Source organism: Synchiropus splendidus, chromosome 10 (assembly GCF_027744825.2).
Source record: "Synchiropus splendidus isolate RoL2022-P1 chromosome 10, RoL_Sspl_1.0, whole genome shotgun sequence".
In the NCBI taxonomy this organism is placed as follows: Eukaryota; Metazoa; Chordata; class Actinopteri; order Syngnathiformes; family Callionymidae; genus Synchiropus; species Synchiropus splendidus.
The window spans coordinates 12,716,777-12,743,722 of NC_071343.1; the positions used below are offsets into that span (position 1 = coordinate 12,716,777).

General features: G+C 47.3%; 2 protein-coding genes across 12 annotated transcripts in view; one reads left to right on the forward strand and one right to left on the reverse strand.

Moving 5' to 3' along the window:
• Positions 1-19,443, forward strand: ankrd44 (ankyrin repeat domain 44). 3 transcript variants are annotated; one of them, XM_053876922.1, is made up of 28 exons: positions 1-419; positions 5,131-5,214; positions 6,008-6,086; positions 7,016-7,086; positions 7,617-7,817; positions 8,127-8,214; positions 8,429-8,571; positions 8,649-8,861; positions 9,192-9,270; positions 9,928-10,042; positions 10,111-10,193; positions 10,971-11,079; positions 11,272-11,340; positions 12,235-12,375; positions 12,507-12,572; positions 12,773-12,884; positions 13,624-13,695; positions 13,856-14,057; positions 14,179-14,266; positions 14,338-14,455; positions 14,558-14,780; positions 14,864-14,951; positions 15,095-15,178; positions 15,246-15,391; positions 15,463-15,545; positions 15,613-15,695; positions 15,762-15,853; positions 16,335-19,443. In XM_053876922.1, the coding sequence occupies exons 1-28, from the start codon at positions 393-395 to the stop codon at positions 16,592-16,594; spliced, it is 3,219 nt and encodes a 1,072-aa protein (XP_053732897.1). In that variant the 5' UTR covers positions 1-392; the 3' UTR covers positions 16,595-19,443. The 3 variants fall into 3 exon arrangements, with proteins under 3 accessions (XP_053732897.1, XP_053732898.1, XP_053732899.1); XM_053876923.1 differs by having other exon boundaries at positions 11,016-11,079; positions 16,335-19,442; XM_053876924.1 differs by having other exon boundaries at positions 16,432-16,618.
• The window catches only part of pikfyve (phosphoinositide kinase, FYVE finger containing), a 19,211-nt gene continuing 10,900 nt past the window's right edge, over positions 18,636-26,946 (reverse strand). For all 9 annotated transcript variants that reach the window (XM_053876914.1, XM_053876915.1, XM_053876916.1 and 6 more), the window contains 28 exons: positions 26,649-26,829; positions 26,495-26,569; positions 25,967-26,074; positions 24,858-24,998; positions 24,669-24,795; positions 23,809-24,605; positions 23,357-23,749; positions 23,177-23,277; positions 22,991-23,062; positions 22,764-22,935; positions 22,368-22,546; positions 22,160-22,273; positions 21,994-22,102; positions 21,775-21,929; positions 21,623-21,716; positions 21,506-21,563; positions 21,321-21,446; positions 21,127-21,247; positions 20,957-21,052; positions 20,813-20,890; positions 20,665-20,744; positions 20,539-20,598; positions 20,283-20,459; positions 20,024-20,127; positions 19,828-19,956; positions 19,500-19,761; positions 19,349-19,423; positions 18,636-19,035 (listed from right to left, as the gene is read on the reverse strand). In XM_053876914.1, the coding sequence (XP_053732889.1) occupies positions 18,920-19,035; positions 19,349-19,423; positions 19,500-19,761; positions 19,828-19,956; positions 20,024-20,127; positions 20,283-20,459; positions 20,539-20,598; positions 20,665-20,744; positions 20,813-20,890; positions 20,957-21,052; positions 21,127-21,247; positions 21,321-21,446; positions 21,506-21,563; positions 21,623-21,716; positions 21,775-21,929; positions 21,994-22,102; positions 22,160-22,273; positions 22,368-22,546; positions 22,764-22,935; positions 22,991-23,062; positions 23,177-23,277; positions 23,357-23,749; positions 23,809-24,605; positions 24,669-24,795; positions 24,858-24,998; positions 25,967-26,074; positions 26,495-26,569; positions 26,649-26,829 (4,300 nt within the window). In that variant the 3' untranslated portion in view covers positions 18,636-18,919. The remainder of the gene's footprint in view (positions 19,036-19,348; positions 19,424-19,499; positions 19,762-19,827; positions 19,957-20,023; positions 20,128-20,282; positions 20,460-20,538; positions 20,599-20,664; positions 20,745-20,812; positions 20,891-20,956; positions 21,053-21,126; positions 21,248-21,320; positions 21,447-21,505; positions 21,564-21,622; positions 21,717-21,774; positions 21,930-21,993; positions 22,103-22,159; positions 22,274-22,367; positions 22,547-22,763; positions 22,936-22,990; positions 23,063-23,176; positions 23,278-23,356; positions 23,750-23,808; positions 24,606-24,668; positions 24,796-24,857; positions 24,999-25,966; positions 26,075-26,494; positions 26,570-26,648; positions 26,830-26,946) is intronic.

A 26,946-nucleotide genomic window follows, 5' to 3' on the forward strand; every position in this document is an offset into this window, starting at 1 on the left:
TTCGGACTTGTGCACCAGAGGAGGAGAGACACCGACTTCCTGTGCGATTCTGGTTCAGCTGACTTCAGTCTGGCTGCCTTTCGGGGAGCTTTGTGGCTCTGCACGCCGGAGGGGAGCTCTCCTCTGCCGCTGGTCCGGAGAGTCGCTCTTTTTCTCCGCCGCAGATGTGGATTGTTTACACCGGCGGCTCCAGCCTTTCCTGCTCGGTAGCGTCGGTGACGCCGGGCTGCTGCTGCTGCTGCTGCTGGCCCTGCTCCTGCTCGCCCCGGCCTCCGCCGTCCGCCGCCCGTCGGTCCGCTGCAACAGTCGCCTGAGGCAGCGCAGGGGAGGCGCAGGCTGAAGCATTGCCCCGGAGCTGGTGCACCGTCGGCGGGTACGAGGCTGAACCAGGGATGGCTGTGCTCAAACTGGCCGAGCAGGTAAAGCTGCTAGCTCCTGCTAGCTTAGCTATCACACATCACTTTACTGCATCTCCGTGCACAGTTCTGGTGGCACCCCAGGCTTCTTTGACCGCGGTAGGAATTACCGCTGTATATCACAGCCGCCTTTAGCGCCTGTTTTTCTTTAAAAGTCAAAGTTCTCCTTACGTAGACTAATTCTTCATGCATTCTTTATTTGTATCTCACCCGGACAAGTCCCAACAAACCTGTCATCTGAGCGAGAAAAGGCATTTCGTTACTAATGTCGGCGTTTATTTTGCTGTTTGCAGTTTTCGCTTTCAGACACGTTCAGTGGCCGGAGAGGATGTTATTTAGGGTGTAAAGGCTCTGCTTGCAGCCCCCAGAGCTCCTCATCCTCTCTGTAAAGTTGTAAATGAGGTAGTATGCAAAAAAAAAAAGCTAGTCTACCTGGTAAAAAAAAGTCATGGCTCAGAGACCACAAGAAGAATAGCTGTGTGTTGGACTGGTGACCGGTGCAGTTTGACCCAGTCACCTGCCTGACGTTGCTTCAGCTTCTGGTGAGAGAATGAGTGACCTCAAAACTGAATGCAATTTCCCTGTCATAACAAAGCAGGGTGGCTTATTAAACTATAACAATGAATCTAAGCGATATTATCTCTCTTTGGCTTGTGTTTTACTGGTGGCATGTTTCTGAACTGAGAGAGCGTCTTCACCCCGATGATATCTGGTGGGAGAAGAGGGCCAGTGTGTTTGTAAGTAACTCAAGACTGCGGGACTTCCTGTTATTTTCGGTCTACGTGCTGATTCTACGTGATAACTGAATGCTGCGTCTCAGTAGACATGTTGGTGTGCGGCGACTCGCTCTGTCGTCGACTCCGCATCATGTGCTGATCTCATGATAAACTGCTTTTCATAACCTCATCAGTATGTTTGTGTGCATCTCTGTGGGAGCATCACCAACAACCAAAACAAATCACTGGAGACTGTCTGTCAGCAACATAAACCAAAACTAACGCTGCCGGGACGTGGCTAAAAACAAGCAGAAAATATCACGGAAGTGTAGAAGATGAGTTCTGCTTTTTCATTTTTCAGTACAGTGGGGTTTTGTGTTTCTCTTGATCATTTATTTGCTTCATTATATGTTGATTTTGATGTATATCGTTCAGTTGTTTTGTGCTGTGATTACTTGGCATTTATTGTTCTATACAATGATTTGTTATCATATATTTAAGTCAGTCTTACAATGGATAGAGTGTGACGCCCAAAGCGCTGAGTGTATATATAAATAGTCTCTGTTTGTGCTGAACACAAGGGAGACGCGGTGAATGGTGTGTCTCAGTGTGCACCTCTTGTTTCCCCTGAGTGTTTAAGACGTGTTTCTTTTCAGCACATGACTTGGTGACCGTCTGAAGGACCATGTTTTCACACGGTTGTGTGACATGCGCAAGTTGATCAGGAGTGAGGTGAAGCAGATGCGTCGGATGCTTCTCCTTTACGGCGTGAGGCAGGATGACCTGTGTATGCCTTGGGATGTTTACTTATCGCAGGTCAGCCTGTGACTGGATATAGCTCGTGCATGGAAGGCAAACAAAGTTATCTGATGGTAGTGAGGAAGTGATAAATCCGGGATATTACAATAAGAAAGTCCACAGTTTATAAAGGCAAGGTTCAGCAGGCATTTTTGAGTGGGGATTGAACTGAAGACATATGGTCACACCAGCTATACACTTGGTGCCATGTTTTCTCGAGTATAGTATAATTTTTCCGCTACTTATGAAACATTTTATCCATACATATTGCATTCGAAAATCCTGGTTTGTCAGGGTAATTCAATTTTTTTTAGTTCTTTGCGCTAATTATTTCATTTTATATATATTTACTGTTTTTTTCCACCATGTTTTTCCAAGTAATATTTATTGACAAACTGGAAAAAGACAAATGACATTGAAATGTACACACATATCTATGTATTAATTATTATGAAATCCTGTACTACCTAAATCAGTGGTTATTAATGTCCTGAAAAGGATAATAAACTAAAAGGGATTATATTAAAATGTTTCTTTTCCTGTCATAAAAAAAGCGGGGTGGCTAATGAAAATTCTAATTTCATCATGTGAATCCAATGTCTGCATAATTTCAATATATTTTTGTTATTTAGTGAACACATTTCAGTAGACATGAAAAAAAAAGTTTTTATACAACCAATATTATGGCAAAATTATTTCTATATACTCTTTTTATATATTATATAAAGAGTGGTATAAAATGATGATGTGTAAAAGAAAAAAAAAAGTTCTCTTTACTCTCACAGCCAGAGGGGCACCGTTGTACTTGAGGTCATGTCCTTGACCTCTTTTGAAAAAAGGTGCAAATAACCACCTAAATATAGTTCAGTCCAGTTTGAGCTCCAATTATTCGATGACCATTCTATTATCCCACATTTTCGTACAGTCTAGACTCACACCCAGCTGCAACATGGATCCCTATTCCGACTGGTGGTGTTGTGGCACCACCCTTTCAGGGCGCCTGCAGCTGTGCCAGTGCTAATACCAAGCTTGGAATTTGGTCCGACCCTCAGGGAACAAGGATTTTCACTGTTTTGCGAAATAATTACTCGAACTGATGCAGCCCTCTTCCTCGCATGTCCAGTAATAAAAGTCCAAATACGCCTGGATGCCAAGTGAGTTTTCCTCTTTGTGGTTGGTGAACATTTGGAACTCACAACTGCTCTGATTCATCTGTGCTTCTATTTTTGTTCAATTTTACATCATTTTCAGTTGCCCTCTAAAATCTCTGTGGTTATCGATGGAAAGACTGCTCGTCCGTGTTGAAAGTGCAAGCTTGCAGGAGTGTGTGTGTGTGTGTGTGTGTGTGAGGAGCATCGATAATTAAGACAAAGCAAAAGTGACCATATGTCTTCTTGTGGCTTCTTCTGCATTAAAGGGACAGCGCTCTTTTCTGCCTGCTGCTCTCTGGTTTCTCTTCTACAGCATTTACACCTTTAATCGAAATGAAATCCTCCGACTGAGACAGTTATTCTGAGCAGCGTTACTGTTTTCCAGGTTGTATTAACTTATACCTGAGTGCCGATGATGTTCATTCGTACTATTTAAGTACAGAACACCTGAAAAAGCAATTCCAGGAAACACGTCTTAGCAAGTGTTCTTAGTCGTATAGCAACGCACAGATAATAATAGGTTGCGGATGCTTTTGGTTCAAATATTACCAAGCAAGTAGTGTGTGTGTGTGTGTGTGTGTGTGTGTGTGTGTGTGTGTGTGTGTGTGTGTGTGTGTGTGTGTGTGTGTGTGTGTGTGTGTGTGTGTGTGTGTGTGTGTGTGTGTGTGTGTGTGTGTGTGTGTGTGTGTGTGTGTGTGTGTGTGTGTGTGTGTGTGTGTGTGTGTGTGTGTGTGTGTGTGTGTGTGTGTGTGTGTGTGTGTGTGTGTGTGTGTGTGTGTGTGTGTGTGTGTGTGTGTTAGCAAAAACAAAATATGTCAAGCTTCTTTAAATGAACTGATGCTGTGGTCTGGTTTGAAAGCAGCATCTGCTGCATGATCTAATAATCTCATCTAACCACATTTAATTACATGTTTATACCAATCATCTACTATTCAGTCAAGATTGTTTGAACATATTTCAAAACGTTTTGTGCTGAATATGATCTGAGTCATAGATGTAATCAGACTGAGCCAAACAGGTGATTCCTGTTTTTCCTTTTTGTAAAATAGAAAGCTCTGACTTCATTCATCAACAATTGTTTCAGATGGTACCTGATTTTGAGAAAAATGTCATGAGAATCATCATTTCCTCCTCTGTCACATTGTAGAATGTACCTGGTGAAAGTTGGATCGTGCGTGTACATGCAAAAACCTCTCGCTTTCTTCCTGCTATGGACTTGTTAGAAGAGCACCTTCTTCGTGTGGCCAAACCTTATTTGGTTGTGAAGGAGACTGAAATGTGATGAGGAAGTGACAGTGGCATGTGAATCAAATACAGAAGTGAAACACTATTGCGGCAGTTTCCTCTCGGTTTCTGAGAATGTGATGCTGCACAACAGGAAGTGAGGAAGGAGGTCGAAGAGATACACAGGAAGTACCAGACGCCTCATTTGTGTGATTTAACTCATCATCATACGGCTGAGTGAGTGTGCTTCAGTAAACCCGAATAATGCCCTCGAAATAATCACTCGTGACACTTGTTTTGACATCGAGAGAGTGGTTTTGTTGGAGTTGATTTAATGATCCAAAAGTAGGTGGGGGACCGCTGAACTGATGAGCCTAGAGGATATAGGAGCCGGGATATTCAAGCAAAGATGAAAAATAGATTCATGTACCTGGCATGGCACATGTGCGTCAGGAGAGGTCTCTGGTAGAGAATTTGAGACTGCAGGTTGTGCCAGCAAACACAAAGCCCCCATGATACTGAAGCTCCTGACTGGAAACACACACAGTTTGTGTTGAGCCAGCATTTACGCAAGATTTGTGATGCAGGTTTAGTTCTCACACGACCTTCACTCAACGACCTCCATGTAACGTCAATGTAAAGGCGTTTATGTGTCTCCTCAACATAACTGAACGTTGTGTTTACTGCCTCAACTTTCTTGTCCACTTGCCTGTTGCTTTTGTAAACAAAGAAGTTAGAGGTCGAGCAGCTGCTGAGATTCCACCGTGGGAAGGATCCCACTTCCTGACTATTAATCCTGACTGTCCTGTGATCTTGTCTCCACAGCCGCCGCTCATCCAGGCGATCTTCAGCGGAGACCCTGAGGAGATCCGCATGCTCATCTACAAGTCTGAAGACATCAATGCCCTGGTGAGGACTCCGTCCTGCTTGTAGGCACTCATGCTGGCAGGCCAGTGACCCATGCAAAACTCAGATGTTTAACATGAATATTTGGTATTTCAGGTATAGATCATTATTTTTAATCCTCTATCACTTCCTGTTTTTGCTCACAACCATGGATGATCCCAGAGAAGCAAGAGTTCAGCTCCTGTTTATTTACTTCGGCGCATATGCCCGACACATGTTTCTGCCTCGAGCGCTGACGCGTGCGTGGACGGCTGTACATCATCATCCATTTTTGTCTGCACTGTTGCCCCTCATGAACTCATGCGGCTGTCAGAGCGAGTGGAAAGTACGGCTCTGAAGTCCGCATTCACTGGGTCGAACAATCTACGTGTTGACTGACGGCTCCGTCACGGTTTCATTTCTCAAAGGGGCTGTGGCAATGCAGCATCCGACATATGCCCTAATTTTCAGTGAATGTGTGGAATGACAATTGACAATGACAAGTCAACCTCACCCACTCTCAGGCTCGGTCGGTAGGAGCGTTTGTGTTCACCAGGAAACCTGACACGGTTTTTGTCTCCCTTTTGAATGTGAATCAACCAGTAAATCAAGGGCCTTGCATTTTTGCTCTGCTCTTTTTTTATTTTGTCCTTGGAACATACTGATGTGTGATCCACACTACTTAAAGACCCCTCTCTGATCTGCCTGCAGATCCACTCACTCATGAACTCAACTCTAGAACTCCTCTCCCATTAATGAACTGCAGAACAGTGGCACCATAATGTGACAAAAATAACCCCTGTCTTTTGCTTTTCAGGATTCAGAGAAGCGCACACCTCTCCATGCTGCTTCGTTCCTGGGAGATGCTGAGATCACAGAGCTCCTCATCCTCTCCGGTGAATAACTTTCCCATCTCACACAGCAGTTTGCAATATTTTCTGAGAAACACTGGAGATTAGACTATTGTGAGCATAGGACGTGAATATAGGAAAAAAATGAAAATCACCTGATTGCTAAAGCAAGCACAATATATGTAGAATATTTTGAATGAATTTTAATATATATATTTTTGGGGGCTTGAGTTCAAATGTTGTTGATTCAAAGCACTCTTAGCTGAGACTGTGACTTGATAGATTACAGATTAATATTCTAAAAAAACTGAATTGGAAATACTTCACCTGGTATGTTTGTGAAAATATATACATTTAATGTATAAATCCATGATAGTATTATACGTCCAATCAGGGGCCATTAAAGGGGACCTACTTTGGCCCCGCAGCTTCATAAGGTCCAGGACTGATCTGTAACTACTATCAGCTTTGCTTGTTATCCAGCTAACACACCTAATACTAGGCATGCTACCATCAGGATTTTTGCTGCCGATACCGATCACCGATACTCATCACCGATACCCATCACATGGATTGACAATGAATATGACCTTCTGTGTTCATGATGTGAAAAAATGAACTTTAAATCATTTTAATTCAGGCACATTTTAATATACCTCTTCAAGGTGGCAAAAAATAGAAAAACCTTCCTGAATGCAGCAATTATTCGGTCAAAAGGACAACTGAAAAACATTTAATTTGATGTGAGGTGTCGCAGGTGAATCTCTAGAGACTGTGCTGTGTCCTTGAAATAGTTACATACTGTAGCAGGACTCCGAGACAGACAGCACTGCATTTATGAAAGTTTCCACTCCAGATGTTTTCAAAAGGCCGATCATGATCGGTGACCTATTGATCGGAGCATCCCTTCCTAATATCCCTACCTAATACTGATCAGTTAAATACTTTTAGTAGAATTTGTTTTTTTTCTGCAGGAGCTCGGGTCAACGCCAAAGACAACATGTGGCTCACTCCTCTTCATCGCGCCGTGGCATCTCGGAGTGAGGTGGGCACTCAAAAACCCTTTATTGTCACTCTTGGTTTTTATTTTTTGACATTTTTGTCAACATTGCAACTTCCTATCCAGCTGAGCCGGCGGAGTCAGTCTGAGCTAGGATCCACAATGACATGGCGTCAGATAATATTGGTCAGAGCAAGCAGTCAGGAGTCAACAGGTGGAACTTAACCGAACAAACAAATGTATTTATCCGTGGATGTGTGTTTCGTTCCTCTTTTGCAACTGAAACCCACATTGAAGTATGTACACTCAGTAGTTCCTTCTTCAACAGTGTGTACTTCTGATAATGAGCTAAATATACAGAGACCAAAATGTTGGACCATGAAGCAGATGCCTAGTATTCATTTGTTCATGATAACATGCTTCAAAAGATTTGAAATATTCAAATACCAACAAATACAGAACAGTCTCAACAAGCTCTCAAATATTTTAGTTTTGACCTTAAAATATTTGACATCCGTCTCTGTCACTTCCTGTTACTGTGTATTGACTCTCCTCACTCAAATGTCTTCGTGCAGGAGGCCGTCCGAGTCCTGATCCGCCACTCGGCTGATGTGAACGCGCGGGACAAGAACTGGCAGACGCCGCTTCATGTGGCTGCCGCCAACAACGCACTGCGCTGCGCTGAAGTCATCATCCCGCTGTTGAGTAGCGTCAACGTTTCAGACCGAGGCGGCCGGACGGCGCTGCACCACGCTGCCCTCAATGGACACACCGAGGTACTAGACGCATGCTTGATCTGTAGGTTTAAATACCAACCACAGCTGAAGCTGCGGTCGTAACACTCGCGCTATATTTAATCCTTGGCCTGTTAGCTTGAAAGTGGTGGGCGATTGCAGCTGTATCACCCGCTTGTGGAGGTTTATTCTGTCAATTCACAAATCTAAAATTATCGCTGAGAGGCAGCTGTCTCTCCTGAGTGTTTATGCAACAACAGATGTATGTCAATGTGGTTTAAAAACACTTGCCGGCCTGCTCTTTTATCACGCATCTGCATTCCCACTATTGTTGTTTTTCCTGTGTTTCAGATGGTAAAGCTACTGCTCACCAAAGGAGCCAACATCAACGCCTTCGACAAGAAAGATGGACGGGCGCTGCACTGGGCTGCCTTTATGGGTAAGATGGCTGAAGCAGTTATGACTTTTACTTCAACATTTGGTGGGTGGCTGAAGTCTTCTGTGAACCACTACCTGTCAAAACCGAATCACTGGGAACTTTAATGAAGCTGTGGGACCGGAACAGTGTGTCAGAGACTTCACAATCAAGTCATGTTCTCTCTTGTCATCTTTCAAGCTGTAATTATTACCTCTGCTGCCCATGTGACTACCAGGTCACCTGGATGTCGTGTGCCTACTGGTGAGTCAGGGGGCGGAGATTGGCTGCAAGGACAAACGGGGGTACACGCCTCTTCACACTGCTGCCTCCAGTGGGCAGATTGCCGTGGTCAAACACCTGCTGAACCTGGCTGTGGAGGTGAAGACCCGGCTCTGTCACTCGTGCGATCTCCCATGAAATGAATGATCTTCACGCTTTCCCCTGCGTCTTTTCAGATCGATGAGTCCAACGCGTTTGGTAACACTGCTCTTCATGTAGCTTGCTTCAACGGTCAAGACGCCGTGGTCAGTGAACTCATTGATTACGGCGCCAACGTCAGCCAGCCGAACAATAAGGGCTTTACTCCGCTGCATTTTGCTGCTGCTTCTACACACGGAGCTCTGTGTCTGGAGTTCCTGGTCAACAACGGGGCTGATGTCAACGTGCAGGTGGGTTTGTGTCACACTGCTAGCTATATATGTAGTGTGTCATTTCCTGAATGTTCATGCAAGCAGCTTACTTCTGCTTTTGCTAAAGATGAAGCTCAACAAGTTCGTGACAAACATGAGCATTTGATTCGATGGATGCGGATATTATTCCGATTTCAGAATGTTCCTGGACAGAAGGCCACATACATGACTGTAAAAATGAAAAGAAACCAGCATATAACGTCATGATTTAGTGAGACAGACGGCGATGTATATGCTACCACATATGGAACACAAAAAAAGCAGCAGAAACGGCAGTACGTCTTTATCTAAATGAAGCCTTCGTTTCAGAGCCGAGATGGGAAGAGCCCTCTTCACATGACGGCTGTTCACGGTCGCTTCACAAGGTCCCAAACTCTGATCCAAAATGGTGAGTTCTTTTCCTGAACACTACCAGGGTTGGGTTTGTCTGCACTTTCAAATATGTTGGATATAACTTTGTACTATTATATAACAGCTCCAGTTTCAAAGATTTCAACTTTTCTGTAAATGATATGGTGAGTTGGTGTGGTGGATGAGCTCTATACAAGACTCAAAACTCTCTCACATTCTTTCCAAATGAATTTCCAATTAAGAGTCTGTCAATTTGTTTTGAAATTTTGAGACTCAGGAAACAACAATATTTTAGCTAGATTTCACTGTTACATCATCTACTTCCCTCTTCTGTGTGCATATTTTGAAATGTTGTTGTCCAAATAAATTCTTGACCATCAACGTATTTTTGACAGAAATGCATCCTTTCGCAGATCAAACTGCAACTTAATGTGTCAAGCTCCTTAAAATGATTTAATGCGTGGTTTTTCCTCATCTCGAGGGAAGTTATCTCTATATTTCAGGTTTTTGAAGGCCAGCATTTCTGTGACCTTAGATGGTATGACAGGTCCACTTAAAAATAGCTTTGGAATTCTGTTATCAAAAATCTGGCTGAAACCAGGAAATAATAAGAACAAACAAGACTGATGGAAACACTGAAAATAATTCAAACTTATTGTCTGATTTTTAAAAAAAACTCTCTGCATGGTCTCAGGTGGAGAGATTGACAGTGTGGACAAAGACGGAAACACTCCCCTCCACGTCGCCGCTCGCTACGGCCATGAACTTCTCATCAACACGCTCATCACCAGCGGAGCTGACTGCACAAGGTGGGGATCCTTTTGACCATTTGTTTCAGTTCACCACCATGTTCAAAGTTTTTCTTGTTGCCCTGTAGGAGAGGAGTCCACGGGATGTTCCCCCTGCACCTGGCTGCCTTGAACGCTCATTCTGACTGCTGCCGGAAGCTCCTGTCCTCAGGTAGGAGAGAGGTGACGCTGCGTATGGCAGTCTTTAACTAATGCAATGCTTACACACACATTTTGTTTGTCCACTCTCGGTGTGTCGATCCGAGCAGACACACAGCTACACAAAGAGTGGCTGTTTTGAAAATATTTAATGTGTGTTGATGCTAATTTTGAACTAGTTTTAGTACGTAACAACAATAAACTCAGCTGGAAATCAGGAGACGCCTGAAGTGGGCGAGTGAATGAGTGCTGAACATGTGCTTGCTCAGGATCCTCCAGTGTAGGAGCTGGAGGTGAATTCTTCACACAAGCTCAAGTATTCAGCGGCAGCCAAATTCAAGTCACAATGCTGTAGCTGAAACAGAGCCTCGCTCAGTTAATCTCTCACTGATGGGACTGTTAGTCAGTAAATGGTTTCCAACCTAGGGGCCCATTGTCTGATCATTGCATCAGTTTTCCTGCTGCAGTACTCTCTAGTGTTTTGTTGAAAAAGTAGGTTCATGACTGTTTGACTATAACAACAGAGAGGACAGTGATCTGAACTAGTGGTAGTGATAATATAACTACAGTTCAACTGACACTGAACTAGCACCTCACAAGTGTCTCCTTCAACTTAATCCGTCTGTAGCAGCTTGTGAATGTATTTGTGTCTACACGACTCTCCTGTTGCCCCCTCACCTGTCGCACTAACACTTGTCTTTCTCTCCACCTCCCCCTCCTCTCTCTCTGTCTCCTCGTCTGGCTTGTTGTCGTCTGGCCTCCCACCGTCTCACTGCGCTGCCCTCCTCAGGTCGGAGGTTTAGCATTATGTGTAACGACTCGGTCCTGTCTGCAGGCTTCCAGATCGACACTCCGGACAGTCTGGGGAGGACGTGTCTGCACGCTGCTGCTGCAGGAGGGTGAGACGGAATACAGAGTTGACCATTACAATAATAGCAACAACCACGTGTTAGAGTGTTAGGGACAGAAAAATACTAGACAGCTGAATTATAAAGTGGAGTGATGCTACACAACTTAGCATGGTGTCATTTTAACTAGGAGCCTGGAAGACAGAAGTGGTATTTGAGTGTTTATTTTCTTTTTGTCACCAGTAATGTCGAGTGTGTGAAGCTGCTGCTGAGTAGTGGTGGGGACCACAACCGGAGGGATAACTGTGGCAGGTACTTTGAACCAGTATGACTGAATTATTGGGAATTAATTGTATTAAAATGGCATCTGTTTATAAACTAACATAAAAAGTTCTGACCCTATTTCAGAAAAGGTTACTTATGGTACCGTAACTCTACTGCCACCTGGTGTCCCATTGAACTCACTGAAAATAAGTGTTAAATGATATTTCAAATGCCAATGAATCTGTCTAAAAACAGGAAGTTTAAAATGTTTTTGTGAGTTCAATATCTATGGGAACTGGAAATGATTTGCTGTTCATTCAAGATTTAAAATATGTATGTGAGCTCCCTTCCCACCTGCATATAAAACACTAGTCAACAGGGAGGATGTGTGGCTGTGATTCGCAGCATGATTTTATTCCGTTTATGATTGAGGGCCCCGTCACTTCAGTCCATTTCAGTCTGGATGTTTGCGTTTTCTGTGAATTTTCAACACAAAATATTAAACAAAGTTTAAGGTTGTCATACATGTGCCATTTTATTTAAAGGTCTTAAATTCAGATGTGCCAGAAATGCTGAGTCATGAGCACAATTGTGTCATGACTCCCTGCATGTTGTTTGTATTTGTGATCAGTTATTAGCTGACGGGTATCTGAGGTGTGACCAGGCCACTCATGATGATGCTTCTTAGTCAGTGGAATTCTACATTGTCTAAAAAGCATTGTGAGCAAGATCATCCTGTTTAGATGATTCATCTTCTTTGCTGTTGAAATAATTCTTAGACCCAGCAACCTTCATTGACTGTCCGTCTCGGTGGATGGTTAGCATGTTGAGCTGAGATGCTTGTGCCAGATGCTACACTATTAACTGTTATCTGTAGCGGTACAGTGCTGTATACATGTCTATGGCCTGTTACTGTTTTATTTAACTCTGTTTTCCTGCCAGGACTCCGCTCCACTACGCAGCGGCCAGTCGTCATTACCAGTGTCTGGAGACCTTGGTAGCTTGTGGAACTGCCATTAACGCCACTGACCAGTGGGGGCGCTCTGCTTTGCATTATGCTGCTGCATCGGACCTGGACAGAAGGTGGGATTGACTGAACTTTACATGGCAACAAGGAGTTATTCTTGAGTATCGCCATCGTACACCAGCTCATCAGCTCTAGCACATGATTTTCAACAGGTTTATCCTCACTCTTCTTCTGTCGTCCTGCTCAGGCGTCGCGTCGCGCTGGAACCTGACAGTGAAGGCGTTCAGGCGGAAAGGGAGAAAGAGGCGGCGCTGTGAGTCCAATTTCACTCACACATTCCATATATCATTATATGCACGAACCCACTAGAACCCAGTGTTTTGGGTTGCAGATATGGATTCCAATTTTCAAAATACAATCTGTCTTGACGTCACTCAGCGTCCGCCACGGTTTGCTGATGTGTTATGTTTGTCTAAGAAGTCTTGTCAATGAACATACCTGTTGTTTCTTCAGCTGTTTGGAGTTCTTGCTACAGAGTGGAGCGACGGCTTCATTGAAGGACAAGCAGGGCTACAGTCCCGTCCACTATGCTGCTGCTTACGGACACAGACACTGTCTAGAACTGGTCAGTGGTCACACACACGACACTGCCACTCAAGGCTTGAAGTGCATATTCATTGGTTTATCTACTGTGTTTAAGTATCCCAACCGTAGGGCTGGACCATGTGGGAGAAAAACCCTGCTCCGGCTTTATTTAAACATTTGAAATTATTTGAAAGTATTTAACAAACCATACTGCCATACCGCCACATTGAACAAAGATACCTAAATACATGTAAAAAGAAGTACATCGTGACAATATTAGAACAGTATCCTTTCAACAGAAATATTGCAGTGGGCTCATAACGCAAGGGAAATAAGAAATATTACAACGTAAGGACACGGTTCCACAAGGCGCAGGCACTGACATAATGTCGGAGCAGGTTAGGTTGGTGGCTAATGCTACAAACAGAGCAATAGTCGCCAAAAACACCTACATATAAACAGCCTCACATATTACTTGAAATAATGTACTCGATTTAATTGTCAGATACTCTACAAGAGCTCGCTCCTGCGGCAGTATGATACACACCAGCATGTTTTCATGTCTTCGCCCCTCATCGGTCGGTCATAACACGGTGACCTCTGGTGGTCAGTGAGGACAAGTGTATCCAAGTAGCCAGCAAGTCCGTGTTTAACAGAGGAGCAGGGTTATGGCCGATTATTGAGATCAGCCTGAAAATATATAATATAATCGTCCAGCCCTACCTGACTACGACAACCAAGAGCCGGATTTATAACCCTGTTTGTTTGTCACCCTTCAGCTGCTGGATAGAGACGACAGTCACCAGGGCGACCCAGAATCCCCAAATGCCAGGAGCCCGCTACACCTGGCAGTAAGTCACATGAGTCACTCTGAGCATAAAGCCTGGATTGTTGGTGTTATATTTAGAAATCTACAACTTGAGCGCTATAAATAATGAAGCATCATTGTTCCTTGGAATCAAGAAGTGGGTCAAAGATTCGCTTGCTGAAGAGACGAGTGTCTGTTTCCAGGCGTACCACGGTCACGCTCAGGCACTGGAGGTGCTGCTGCAGGGGGAGAGGGAGGTGGACCAGAGGGACGAGGCCGGCCGGACCCCGCTGGCCCTCGCGGCCCTCCGTGGTCACAGCGACTGTGTTCACACTCTCCTCAGCCAGGGGGCGTCGCCACGCACCACAGACCACCAGTATAGCCGAACCCCAGTTCACCTCGCAGGTGCTGCCTCTGTCTCAACATGTTTCCTGCTTAGCACATAAAGTTTGAGCTTTGTTTGAGTTTGGTTTCAGTAAGAAATGTCTTTGTTGATCGCCATGTTAAACTATTTGTCTCCATCCAGTTATGAACGGTCACACGACTTGCGTGCGCCTCCTGCTGGACGACACAGATAGTGCGGACTTGGTGGACATGGCTGACTCCCGCGGACAGTGAGTTGTTGTTGTTGACAGTTGTGGTGTTCTATATATTCCACAATTTTTCCATTTTTCTGGGCCTCCAGGACTCCGTTGATGTTGGCGGTGGCTGGAGGTCACGTTGACGGCGTGTCGCTGCTGCTGGAGAGGGAGGCAGACGTCAACGTTGCCGACCAACACGGGATGACGGCGCTGCACCTCGGGGTGCGTTGAAGCTTCACTTTTTAAGTCAATAATGAATCATAGCCGCAGCATTTATTCCTTCACCTGCATCACAAATGACCACATGTGTGGGGTGTGTTGCAGCTGCTGTGCGGTCAAGAAGAGTGCATCCAGTGTCTGCTGGAGCAGGAGGCTTCCGTGCTGCTAGGTGACGCTCGTGGTCGCACAGCCATCCACCTGGCGGCGGCACGGGGCCACGCCTCCTGGCTGAGCGAGCTGCTGAGCATCGCCTGCTCGGAGCCGGCCTCCCTGCCCCCCCTCAAAGACCACCATGGCTACACACCGCTGCACTGGGCCTGCTACTACGGTCAGTCACAAACGCCAACGTGGTGACGGTAAAGTGTGAGTCAGCTTAAATAGCCTTCGCCCATTTTGAATGTGTGTATCCAGGGCATGAGGGGTGTGTGGAGGTGCTGCTGGAACAAAAAGGTTGTCGCTGCATTGATGGAAACCCCTTCACCCCGCTCCACTGTGCTGTGTGAGTTAAGATGACCACGAACACACTCCACAAGATCAATACTGAAGTAGACTATCAGTGACCGTAAACAAACAATAGCGCCGTAAAAACAGTCAAACACTGCCACAAAAAAAAACCAATATAACAAAGGCCGTATCCTGCAGGGTGAACGACCACGAGCCGTGTGCGTCTCTCCTCCTGGAGGCGATGGGTTCTGACATCACTGGCTGCAGAGACGCCAAAGAACGGTCAGTTCCACCTCCTCTGGACCGCTGTGCTGCTGTGCTAACGCTGGTGTCTGGCTCCGCCCCGCAGGACTCCGCTTCACGCCGCCGCCTTCGCTGGCCATGTGGACTGTGTTCAGCTGCTGCTCTCCCATGATGCATCTGTGGACTCCGTCGACCATTCGGGGAGGACCGCATTGATGATGGCGGCGGAGAAAGGACGAGTTGGAGCCCTCGGTACTGACCCTGTGGTTGTCTGTTAGCCACTGAATAAAGTGCTTTAAATGATTTTTATATTTTCGGGGCAGAGCTGCTTCTGACCAGCGGCAGCCAAAACCTCAGTCTGGCTGACAAGGACGGAAACACTGCCCTCCACTTGGCCTGTAAAAATGTGAGTCCCACGTGACAGGGACCGTGAAGTTTTGTCTTGTTTTCTTTCATGCGTTTCCTCCTGACAGGGGAAGGAAGAGTGTGTCTTGTTGATGTTGGAGAAGCTGCCGGGTCCGGAGCACGTTGATGCCACAAACGCAGCGCTGCAAACGTGAGTGGATTCATACCGCGCCGCACCAGTACCATCGAGGTGCCTGAGCCGAACCTCTCCCCTCAGACCTCTTCACCTGGCGGCTCGTAGCGGACTCAAGCAGGCGGTCCAGGAGCTGCTGTCCCGAGGAGCCAACATCCAGACGGTGGACGAGAACGGTACGGCCGCCGGAAGCCCTGCAGCATGGAGTCCACCTGACTGCAGCTTTGTTTCGTAACCCCCCTCCCTCCCTTCAAAACCAGTGTCTGTAGGCGACACAGCCAGTAAAAGGTCACCGCTTTAGCTCAGAAAGGAACCTGAGCGCTTAAAGAGTATTTGTAGTGAAGGGACGATGAGGCGAACCTTTCTGACGGCGGCAGATGTCGATGTGAAGAGTTAGCTATAACCGGTGTAGAACCATCAAGAGAGTTGGATTTTGTTCTGTTGTGCAGCTGCTTTGTTTGTTCGCGTTTGCTCTATGTCGCCCCCCCGTGTCCGAGTTTTATGACTGCGTCTGCTGGCTGGACTCTAATGGTTGGCTGCTTCATCCCTCCTTTGTCTTCCGCTTTGCCTTCCCTGCTTCGTCCTTGTCTCGCCACTCCCCTACCCCCCCGTCTGTCTCTCTTCCTCCCTCCTCCTTCTCTCTCTCTCTCCCCCCAGGTCTGACCCCTGCTCTGGCTTGTGCTCCTAGCAGAGAGGTGGCCGACTGTCTGGCTCTCATTCTGGCTACCATGATGCCTTTCTGCTCCCCTTGCAGCTCTGGAGCGCCCTCTCCAGGTTCCCTCCTGAGGCAGCTTCCACACAAGGTGGGTAAAAGCCCGGCCGCTGGTCCTCGGGGGCCCCGCAGCCCCAGGAACCCCTCAGGGCCCTCCAGCGAGGGAACCACAGAGAACGACTCGGAGGACTCGGAAACCTTCTGACGCCTGCAAACAAACTCTGCTCTGCCAAGTTTGCGCCTCACTCCGGAGAACTCAGAGCAGAGACGGGAATATTCCAGGAAGCATTCAGGAATACCGGGCAGGAGCCTTGTACAGATCTCCGCGCTGGAAATCCACCTCACTTCTTTTTCCACCAACACTGAATGGAGCCGCTGCACTGCCCGGAATGACCTGCGCACCGTCCTCCGGCAGGAGGCACCGGGTCCGGGTCACCGATGGTTTGCATGTTTGTGTCGACCTCACTTCCTCCACGGGTGCTTGAATCCAAAACAACCTCGGTACTTTGTCTGTGCTGCCGCTCGTCTGTGAGACGAGGATCCTCTCAGAACAAAAAGCCATTTTTAACTCTTTGTACAGACGCGTTCTTTAACCCTTTTTGCCCCTTAAAATTCTCCATGTGTCGGACCAAAAACTCGCGTGAACCTCGGTCTTCTGCTGGTTCCAATAGCAGCCTGAAACGTGATGCCTCGCGCTCGCACTGTTCTCACTCCATTAGTCCGGTACTGAACCAGCAGTCTGTTCCAGATGGGTTCAGGTCACAGAACCACCAAGCCAAGTTAACTTAGGGGTACCACAGGGGTCGATCCTTGGACTGTTTACTTTCCACACCATTCTGACTCTCAGCTACCAACCTATGAATCGACTCACTGCCTTAATGATGAAGGTGGGATTAGTTTGAGCACCAACAACGACCTCAAAAGTTCAATATTCTACCCGTCAAAGTCAAAACCTGGAAGACGGGTCGGTATTAAAATCCAGTGGCTCAAACAAAGCACAAAGATTTCACCGTTTAAAGAGACCGCTGCCATGGTGACGAAAACAGGGTTCAGAATCTGCCACACGGTGCGTCAGGGTTCGTCCTCGTCTGGAAGGTTGCGAATCCAAACCAGATTAGGATTTAAATTGCCGCAGTGCTGACACAGGATGGTCGAAGTCCAGCAGCACAAGGTGCCCACCAGCCCCAGACCCGCTTTGACCTCGCTGTGTCTGAAAGCTATGTGCCATTGTCTAAAATGTGTCCAGTGCCTTGATGTTTTTTTTTTCTCATATTTCGTTTGGCGTCATCAAAGAGGCCGAACCCGCATTTCGACGTTAAATAAGATACAGTTTAAATAAAAGTTCTGAATGCGTTTGCATCCTGTGCTGGTGGCCACTGGACAGCGAGCCCCGATGAAGGTGGCGATCATTTCCCCGTCTGGATTATATGGGACTTGCTGCATCCAACTCGGTGCTTCAAGCGTTAAGATGGTCAACGCACATATCTGCTCCAGATAGACACCATTTTTGGGGTTTGAATGAACTTATCTATAATTATCTTCCATGATTCGATGGCTTTGTTACTTCACCTCCAACTTCTGTTATATTTGTTGTATCAGTTGTCCTAACAACACCAAAACCAACTCGACTGTAAACGTTCATTTCCCCTTCTACACACACACACAGCTGTTCCAACTCTCGGTATTAAGTTGCAAGGCGTTTATCCTACAAGCTCGTAATATTCCGGGGAACTTCTCACGACTTTTTGGTTTAGATTTTTTTATTTTTATTTAATGTGTTGACTCCAGGTGTGTGTGTGTGCGCGTGTGTTTGGGAGCAAGGATGTCACATTTGGTACTGATATGAAACTCCTTTTGTATATAACGTTGACTTTGTACGGAAGACAACAGTCGCGATGGCAGTGAACGAACTATGTGTATAATAATGAATTTATTTTAAATTAAAAGCTGCGAACTGCCTGATGATGATGATGATGATGAGCACAGTCTGCCAGTATTATTGACAAACGTCACTGGACCTGACAATCGCCCCAGTGCGTCTGATGAGGTTTCTCACGCCAGTTCCTGATGCAGTACGACCCGCAGAGGGCGCTCTGTCAACTCCATCTTTGTTTGATACCAACTGTACCATGATTAAAAATAACATTTCAACGTGTTTTGTTGCTCTTTTCTGGCCATTATCCCACTTCTTCCTGAGGATAAACCTGTCGCTGTGGGCATCAAACGTCAAGTCAGCGTGGACGAAACCAACCTCCAGGACGATCAGTGTCAATAATCTTTTAATAATTACATAATTTCTGTACATTAACAAACTCTAAAGTCACAATTTACTTTCTGAAAGTGGCGGACTCGTGTCACGGTAACAAAACTGGAGTGGATACTTTGGCTCTATGGATTAAAAAACATCTCAAGTGATTAAAAGTGTCGGAGGAATGGCGCGATCAATAAAATATTTACATGGTCCAGTGTGCTTGTTGTATGGAAATGTTTTGGGACTCCGAAAGTTTGTTGTTGTGTTGCGGCACTGGGATCAGCAGTTCATTCCCAGGCCGGTCCAGTGGTCCGGAACCATCAGGAAGTACTTGTCCATGGCCTCGCAGAAGCGAGTGCGGTACAGGTCGGGGGAGACTACCGTGGGCATCTTACCTGGGAACGGGTCAGAGAGGAAGAAGAACAAGTTAGTCAGTCTAACAGAAGGGCCTTTAGAAGGTGATGGACATTTAACATGGAGGGGAAAAATGTGGCGTCTCTTGAGATGAATTTTAAACAGTGGATTTGTTGTTAAGAGGAACAGTGAATCTGACTACGACTACTGTTTATATCTGAAGGAAAAAAGTGAATTGTAAAAGTGAAAAATGTAAACAACTAACTAGCTTACAGATTGAAACAGACATTGTTACACCTAAGTTTTACGTTATTATAAGCGCAGCCTTTAGAAGACGCTCTGAAGTCACCTCACCTTGACCCCCCAGGATTCCAGTGTATTTCACCACCATCTCGATTTTCTTGTCCCAAGTGAACGTCCGGATGTAATCTGCGAACCAACAGCCAGTCAACATTGGGAATCCATTATTAGCGACGGTCCACCTCAGGTTGTCTTGTCTCCTCACCGATGATCCCGACCACCAGCTGGTCGGTGGCGTCGTCTCGTCCCACCAGCAGGGAGTAATCGATGATGAAATGGCTGGACAGGAAGTAGGCGTCGCTGTGAATGGCGGCGCGCAGCACCGACTTGCAGTGCGAGCGGATGTAAAGAGGGTTGTCATGGATCAGCTTCAGGAGGTTCTCGTCCAGCAGAACCACCTCGCAGCTCTCCTTCCCCGTGTCGGTCTTCACATTCCGATTCCTCAAAGAGCCTTTCAGGTCGAACACCTTCACCGGAGATGAAAACCCGCCGTCACAGATGGACTCTCAAACACCTCGTGAAGCCGTCATCACCTGAGCCATCTTCCTCCCGTAAAACAGGTTCTCCATCACCAGCAGGTCCAGCTTCTTCTCCGTGTTGTTCTGCGAGTTCTTGTAGCCGATGCGGTAAACACCCAGAATCTTGGCCAGCGCCGTCGGCCTCTGAGGAAGAGCAGAGGGATGCTCAGGATTGAGACTTGGAAGAGATTCTCCAGAAATAAGGATTTACTTTCTGCTGCACGGCTCCAGTGATGTAGGTGAAGTAGTGCGGCGCGAAGTCCAGGAAGGACTGGACTTCCAGTCGAGGCATCTGCTTCAGGATGAACCGGTCATCTTCAAACACAAGACAAGATTTTGGTCTGCTTATCTTCCCAAACCTTACCTCTATAACTAGTGTTACACATCTTCTGAGTGCAATGTGCTCACTCAGGCAGCAGGTGGCAGCAGCGTTTGGGACCACACTACCATCATAGTGACTCAAGACTGACCTTCTGTGGCGTAGAAAACAGCTCCAGACTTCCCTCCTCTGGCCTGCCAGTTGACACAGTGGGAGAGCGAGCGGATGAAGTCCTCCTCCGAGCTCTCCATGATCTCCTCACGCATCTTGTGGAACTCCTCGGCATAGTAGATCCGGCAGTAGAACTTGGCGTTGGCGTCGGAGAACTCTGCAGCGGCGACAGAAACACACAACACCAGCCCGTGCCGCCTGCTCATCGCTTCACGGTCGCTCAGCTGGGGACTCACGCAGCTCGATGTGAGGGTTCTGGGTGACCTTCTTCTGCTTGTCCGCCAGGTCTGCATCCTCTGCGGAGGAAAGAGGGACATGAAAGAGAGCGGCAGGTCAGAGCCGCCGCGCGACCGCAGACGTACTGAGCGGATCCGTGTCCATGCTGGAGCGGCTCGGCTGGGATGAAGCCGACTCGCTCGGTCTGGCCGGGCTGCTCCTGGCGCTGCAAGGGAGGAAGACAGAACTGACAAGGCAAGTTCGACGTCACATCTCTAGAAGATCTGTCCGTACCTGACGCCGGGAGACTCCTCCACCGCCACGTTCGAGTCCTTCGACAGTTCCTCCAGCGCCGTCTTGTACTCCTTACAACTGGAAGTGACTGAGAGTGAATCAAGAGTGTCGTGAGCAGAAGAAGCCACGAGGTCTGGTGGTCACCTGAGAGCAAAGGCGATGATGGAGCTGGGCTCCTTCTCACATACGGCAATGGGCACACGCTCGTGCTCCTGCATCAGGTAGTGTTTGTCGGGATCACTGCACACACACACACAGACACGTCAGAGACGGTGACCTCGTGAGTGGTCACACCACTGGGCAGCAGAACCTACAAGGGGAAGGGGATGGGGTTGAAGCTGTTCCCCGGCAGGAAGTTGGCGAGGATGGCCTTCATGGTGGACTTCTCCTTCACCTGGCTGTCAGTGGAGCCCAGCAAGTGTCCGTCAAAAACATCTGTGACATGTCAAGGCATAACATAACATAACAGGCGCCACCTTGCGACTCAAACCAGAGAGCGCAGGCTCACCCTCCGGGAGGCTGACGGAGTCCTGCTCTGTGAAGGAAGGGCAGGGCGTCATGGGTTCGGCTCCCAGCTCCCCAGGCGACGGCAGCAGGGAGGATGTGGACGGGATGGTGTTCAGGTAGCGATCCTCTGTCGGAGGGACTAACACGTGAGTAAGCCTGATCAGCTTCACTTGAACCTCAGCTCACCTTTGTCACCATTCTGGACCACGGGCGAGGAGTTCCGGGGCGAAGAGTCCAGGGCGTTCTGCCGTCACAGAAGTGTGTCAGACCTTTGGAGCAGAGCTCAGGAACGTGGGCGCTCACCTTGCTCTCGTCGTTGGTCTGCCGGTGTCGGCCCGGGCTGGGTGGCACTGACAGCCGCTTCCGGCCCTTCTCCTGCTGGAACAGCTCCTGCAGCCTGACAGACAGGAAGCCAACATCACACCCTGCTTCAGCCCAGCGGTTGCACTCCAAACCTGTTGTTCCACGACTGCAGCATCTCACACAGGCTCTGCTTCTTCATCACCAGTGACTCCAGCACTGTCTGGAGCTGCTGCGGCGAGTCTAGAACACAGGACTGCAGTCGCGCCTGCAGCTTCTCGATCCAGCTGCGCAGCTCTGCCTCCTCCATCTGCACAAAGTCGCAACATCAGCAACAAGCAGAGCAGCCGTGACCTTGGCGGGATCAAACCTACATCTTTCTGAGCAAACAGGTCCTCCATCTTCTCCTCTCGCGTCTTACTGAAGGTGTCAGTCTTCAGGGAAGTCAGACGGTCGTCTATAGCCACGTACACCTGAGACACTCTGACAGAGAGCAGTCAGCAAACGGCCACGTCTGAACCTAGAATCATCAACCTTTACTTTTGAGAGAAGTCCTTGAGGTCCTGTTGCAGGTTGCTCTTGCTGGGCCCCAAATTCCTGATGAAGATCTTTGGTCGAGGAAGGCAAATCTCCAACAGTCGCACGGAAATATAACTGCGGACAGAACATAGATCCATGAACTCCAGTCTCAAAACACCAGTGTGTTTCTCTATTCTTCTCTGCACCACCCACACCAAACACAACTGACCTGAACGACGCCACCATCTGGTTGTAGGAGAAATACTGGTGGTAATCTTGGTGAATGGAGTGACCGCAAGGCTCGGCGTTGGCTCTCCTGGTGTACTGGTGACCATAGAAACGCAGCTCCAGGTACTTGGCAAAGGACATGGCCCACGAGTCGTTCGAGAGAGGAACCACCGGAGTGACCTGAAAATACAATGAAGAGATTATTCAGACACGACAAGGCTAAAATGATTATTTAATCTTTTTTATTTAACATTTTTTATTTTACATTTTGCTAAAAATAATAAAATAGAAAACCTGATAAGCAGAGAGAACTAAATAACATGAATGCACCCCTTCAGAGGTGGGGCTTTTTCTCTGGAGGTCACTATGATGCCAACAAGACACAGAGACCGCTGACCTGTTTGCAGATGCGGCACCAGGAGTAGTTGAGGATGGTGTGCTGGTAACCGGGGACAGGAGAGTCCAGCTCCTTCAGCACGATCTGCACGCAACCGTTGCCGTGCACAAAGCGGCGGATGTGATGAACCATGGGGGTCTCACAGAAGATGCTGGGGCACTGGTAGGAAGGACTGAAGACAGGAGTCGTAAACATGTTCTTCTCACATTTATGTCGTCGTTTCTCACCGAAAACAGTATCTCTCCAAGAAGACGCCAAGAGAGAGGTCGTTCTTGCCGTAAAACTCCATGGTGACGATCCTTATGAAGGAAGAGAAAATGAAAGTCGTGTTCAGCACAGATGCTGTGAATTCTGTCCTGCACAGTCTAGAAAGAAAACACAGATCTTTTAAAAAAGAAGCCAAGGCAGCTTACCAAGGGCTGACGCAGGGGTTTGGGGAGTTGCTGGACTGAGCGGACGAACTGCTGAACAGAACACACAGTCTCTGATGGTTCACCGGGTTGAGGCAGTCCAGCTGTGGAGGGAGACAAAAAGAGACGCAGAGATGCAGAGAGCTTGTTTTGTGACCGAGGGCATCTGTCTCTTCTGCTCACCTTTGGCGCCCAGCTGATGTCATTCTGTTTGTTCGGCTTCTCCTCTTCACTGTCGGCCTTCACTGGCTGCTTCTGCTCTTCAGCCCTGCCGTGCCCGTTGGTCAGATTCTGTGAGGCGTTGAACGGGTCGCTCGCTTCTCGTTGCCTAATCCGGCCGCCCTTGGCTCTGTACTCGGCGAGCATCTTGGCCAGATCCTGGTTGTTACTCAGCTGATCCACGATGCGAGTGCTGGTCAGGCTGTGACAGGGGAGGACGTCAATGGGCTTTTGTTTCACGCCGCCGTTTATCTGCTGGCCAATCAGGGAGGAAGGAGGGGAGTCTTTGAGGAGGAGGCGCTTTCTGCGCCCGTCCAGCTCCTTGTAGTCTTTGTCCAACAGCAGAGAGAGGTAAACCTGCCAAAAGATGGGTCAATGAGTAAGTGCAACGAGAAGTAGAAAACTATAGCTGGTACCTGCTCAGGAAAGTAATCCCGGCTGGGGCAGTGCATGCCAACTGGAGTCAGAAGAAATGGTTCCTTGAAGGTAATAAACGGCGAGATACAGAGGATGATATCCTTCAGTTCCTGCTTGAAAACAGCGGCGATGGACTTGAGGCGGTCATCAGAAGAAGCCACCTGCTCGGCCACAAACAGTCCCGTGTCATCCTGCAGAGGGTCACGGAACAATCTGGGTGTTGGCATCGATGAAGCGTCCTCATCCTCCAGGGACTCTTCCCGGACTTCCTCTTTCTCAGAATTCGAATGCAGGTCCTCCTCCATGAGGAAGGGTGGGGAGACGAGGAGCGAGGGGTCCGGAAAGCTGGAGAACGGCGATGAGGTTAAAGACTCTCCGGCTTCCTCTGACTGCACAGAAGAGGATTTAGGCTTCGGCTTGTCCTTTTCTTCAGGTAGGAACAGAGACTCGTGAGAGAAGCCTTCGCCTTCAGGCGGGGCCACCACGGTAGAGACATCAGTATCAGCCTCCGCAGTCGTGTCATCTGTGAGTGTGTCTCTCTCCTCTTCGGTGTCCTCAACGGCTGAGGTGCTCTCCAGCAGGCAGGGCAGGGAGGTGGACTGGGTCAAACTGGGCGGCATGGCAAACTCATCCATGAGGAAGGAGATTTCAAGCTGTGAGTGGTAGGCCACGCACAACATCAGCATCAGGATCTCCTTCACTCTGGCCAGCTCGTATTCCGCGGCGCCCCGCAGCTTGATCGAACATCCCAGGTGAGGAGCACAGCCCTCGAAGAACATCAGAGTCTTCACATTGTCTGGAATGAGAAAGGAATGATCACGTTTGTGTCTTAAAAATGATGCCTATGAAAGTCGCTTACTATTGGCTAAAGTGAACGGCTGCATATAGAACTTGTGGCAGGTCCCAAGGCGAGGTTTGGTCAGGAGTTGGTCCATGGACATCACCAGGTCACCCTGGGTCATTCGGCTCACCCGCTCCAGAACTTGCTACACAATGACACACGTTTTAGAAGACGCATAAAATGGTGAAACGATTTCTTCATACGGACAGGTTTGACGTTGATGACGAGAGTGATGCCGTGTTCCAGCAGCATGTCCTGAGCGATCCGAGACACCGTCTTCTCCACCAGCACCAGGTTGGGCCGAACATCCACGATGCGCTGGACGTAGTTTTTAAGAAACTCCCGCTCCTGCAACAATGATGACTCACTTCAGGCCTAGTGGATGTAGAGTTGTCACCTAAGTCAGTGATTCTCGAGCATAGGGCCGGGGCCCATGGTTGGACCGAAAGCGCCACCACCAGAGCGCCCCGAGAAGTTTTTTGTTTTACATCTCTGGGCCGCGAGACACTCGGTTTTAATACACTTGCCACGTATGGTGGCAGTAGTGAGTCACTGAATTGACTTGACAGCTGCAAATTTGTGATAGTTACCAACCATGGAGAAGTTCTGGAAAATGATAACGTGATGTCGGCCCAACAGTTAAAACTGTTCACCTGTTGGATCATCTTTTTAAAAAAGTAGAGCGATACTTTCATTTACACTTGACTTATCTTATTTTAGAGTTTATTTATGTAAGAGGAAAGATTTATGATATTTAGATGTCGTTTTATTATATTCATTTTATTCAGAATTTCATTCATAATGTACAGTTCTTCAGATTTTGTCAACAGAACATGACTTGCACCTGGTTCTGCTGCTGGTTGGACAAATATCTTGTGCTGATCAAATGGTTTCATGCCACGGTACAAGGTTTTGGTTTGTTTACATGTATGTATGGTCATTGAACACAAATGAAATCAGTCATTCTCAAATCAGAAATCACAGTGACAAGATCAAAAAAGGTTAAGAACCCCTGACCTAAGTGACATTTTAACTCTTCAGAATACATTTGAAATGACATCTGAGCAGTTAGGTGAAACAATAAAAATTGCAACTACCTGGCATATAACAGTATTAATAAAATGATCTAAAATAACTTCCTGAAATCTGAAAAAACAAGAATTGAATTACTTTAATTTAAAGGCAATGCAACTAGAAAGGTTCTAAAGATGCAAATTGAACTACACATTAAGTAATTCATTCAAAAACTTCCCGTCTCCAACATGCATTAAGTGTCTGTCGAGGCTGAGCCGCAGTTGCAGCGCTCACTGACTGACCTGGAGCACGATGGGGTCGATGCAGGTGAACTTGGTCTCCTCTCGGTAAAGATACTCTATGGAACATTTCAGCAACAGAATCTTGGGGTTCTTGATATAGGCATTCATCTGGTGACAAAAAAAACACAGAAGGCTCTGTTATGTTGACCACACAAGGATGTTAACATTATGACCACCATGAATGGTTTGCTTTGTTGCACAGAAAAGCTCATGTTGGTGTCTGTCTGGGTTACTGGTTACTTTACCACTCTCATTGATTCGTGTGAGGAGAAACCGTGAGGCTGTGGCTCACTGATACACATGGCAGAGACTTATCAGCTGCTCTTTTTCTAGCTCCTACCAATATAAAATGGTGACAGAGACACACGTCACTGCTGTGTTGGTCCACAGCTGGAACTTCACTCACGGGTCTCATATAACACACTGTGATATCAGAACCGATCTAGACTTCTTATTGTCTTGATGTCAAGGTGAATGTGTCTATAACACAAAATGGAGACATTGAACTGACCACAAACAATCACATACCTTTTTGTGGGCGATGTTCTTTGTGCAAACAAATCCATTAACCACACCGGAGTCGAACTTGCGACCGCCCGGAATCTAAACCACAAACAGAGCTGTTAGTTGCTTGATGAAAGTGAAGACAGCGATTCATTTATCATTGCTTGGATGCGCACACCTTCTTCACATGAACCAGCTGGCGTATGTCCATGTCGTCGTCACAGTTTCGGACATCAGGCCGCACTGTCTGGACCACCTGGCAGACCACGGGGACAATGATGTCCCTCCAGGAGAGAGACAGAGACTCACTGTACAGCAGCTGCTGCAGGAGCGCCATCATGTGGCTGTGGTTGGCAGAGCTGAACAAACATTTTCAAGTTAAACAACAGAACAGAACAGACAACAATAAAAACATTGATTTAAAAAAAAAAAACAGTTAGCACTAACTGACATGATCATATCATAGTGTGGTGCAT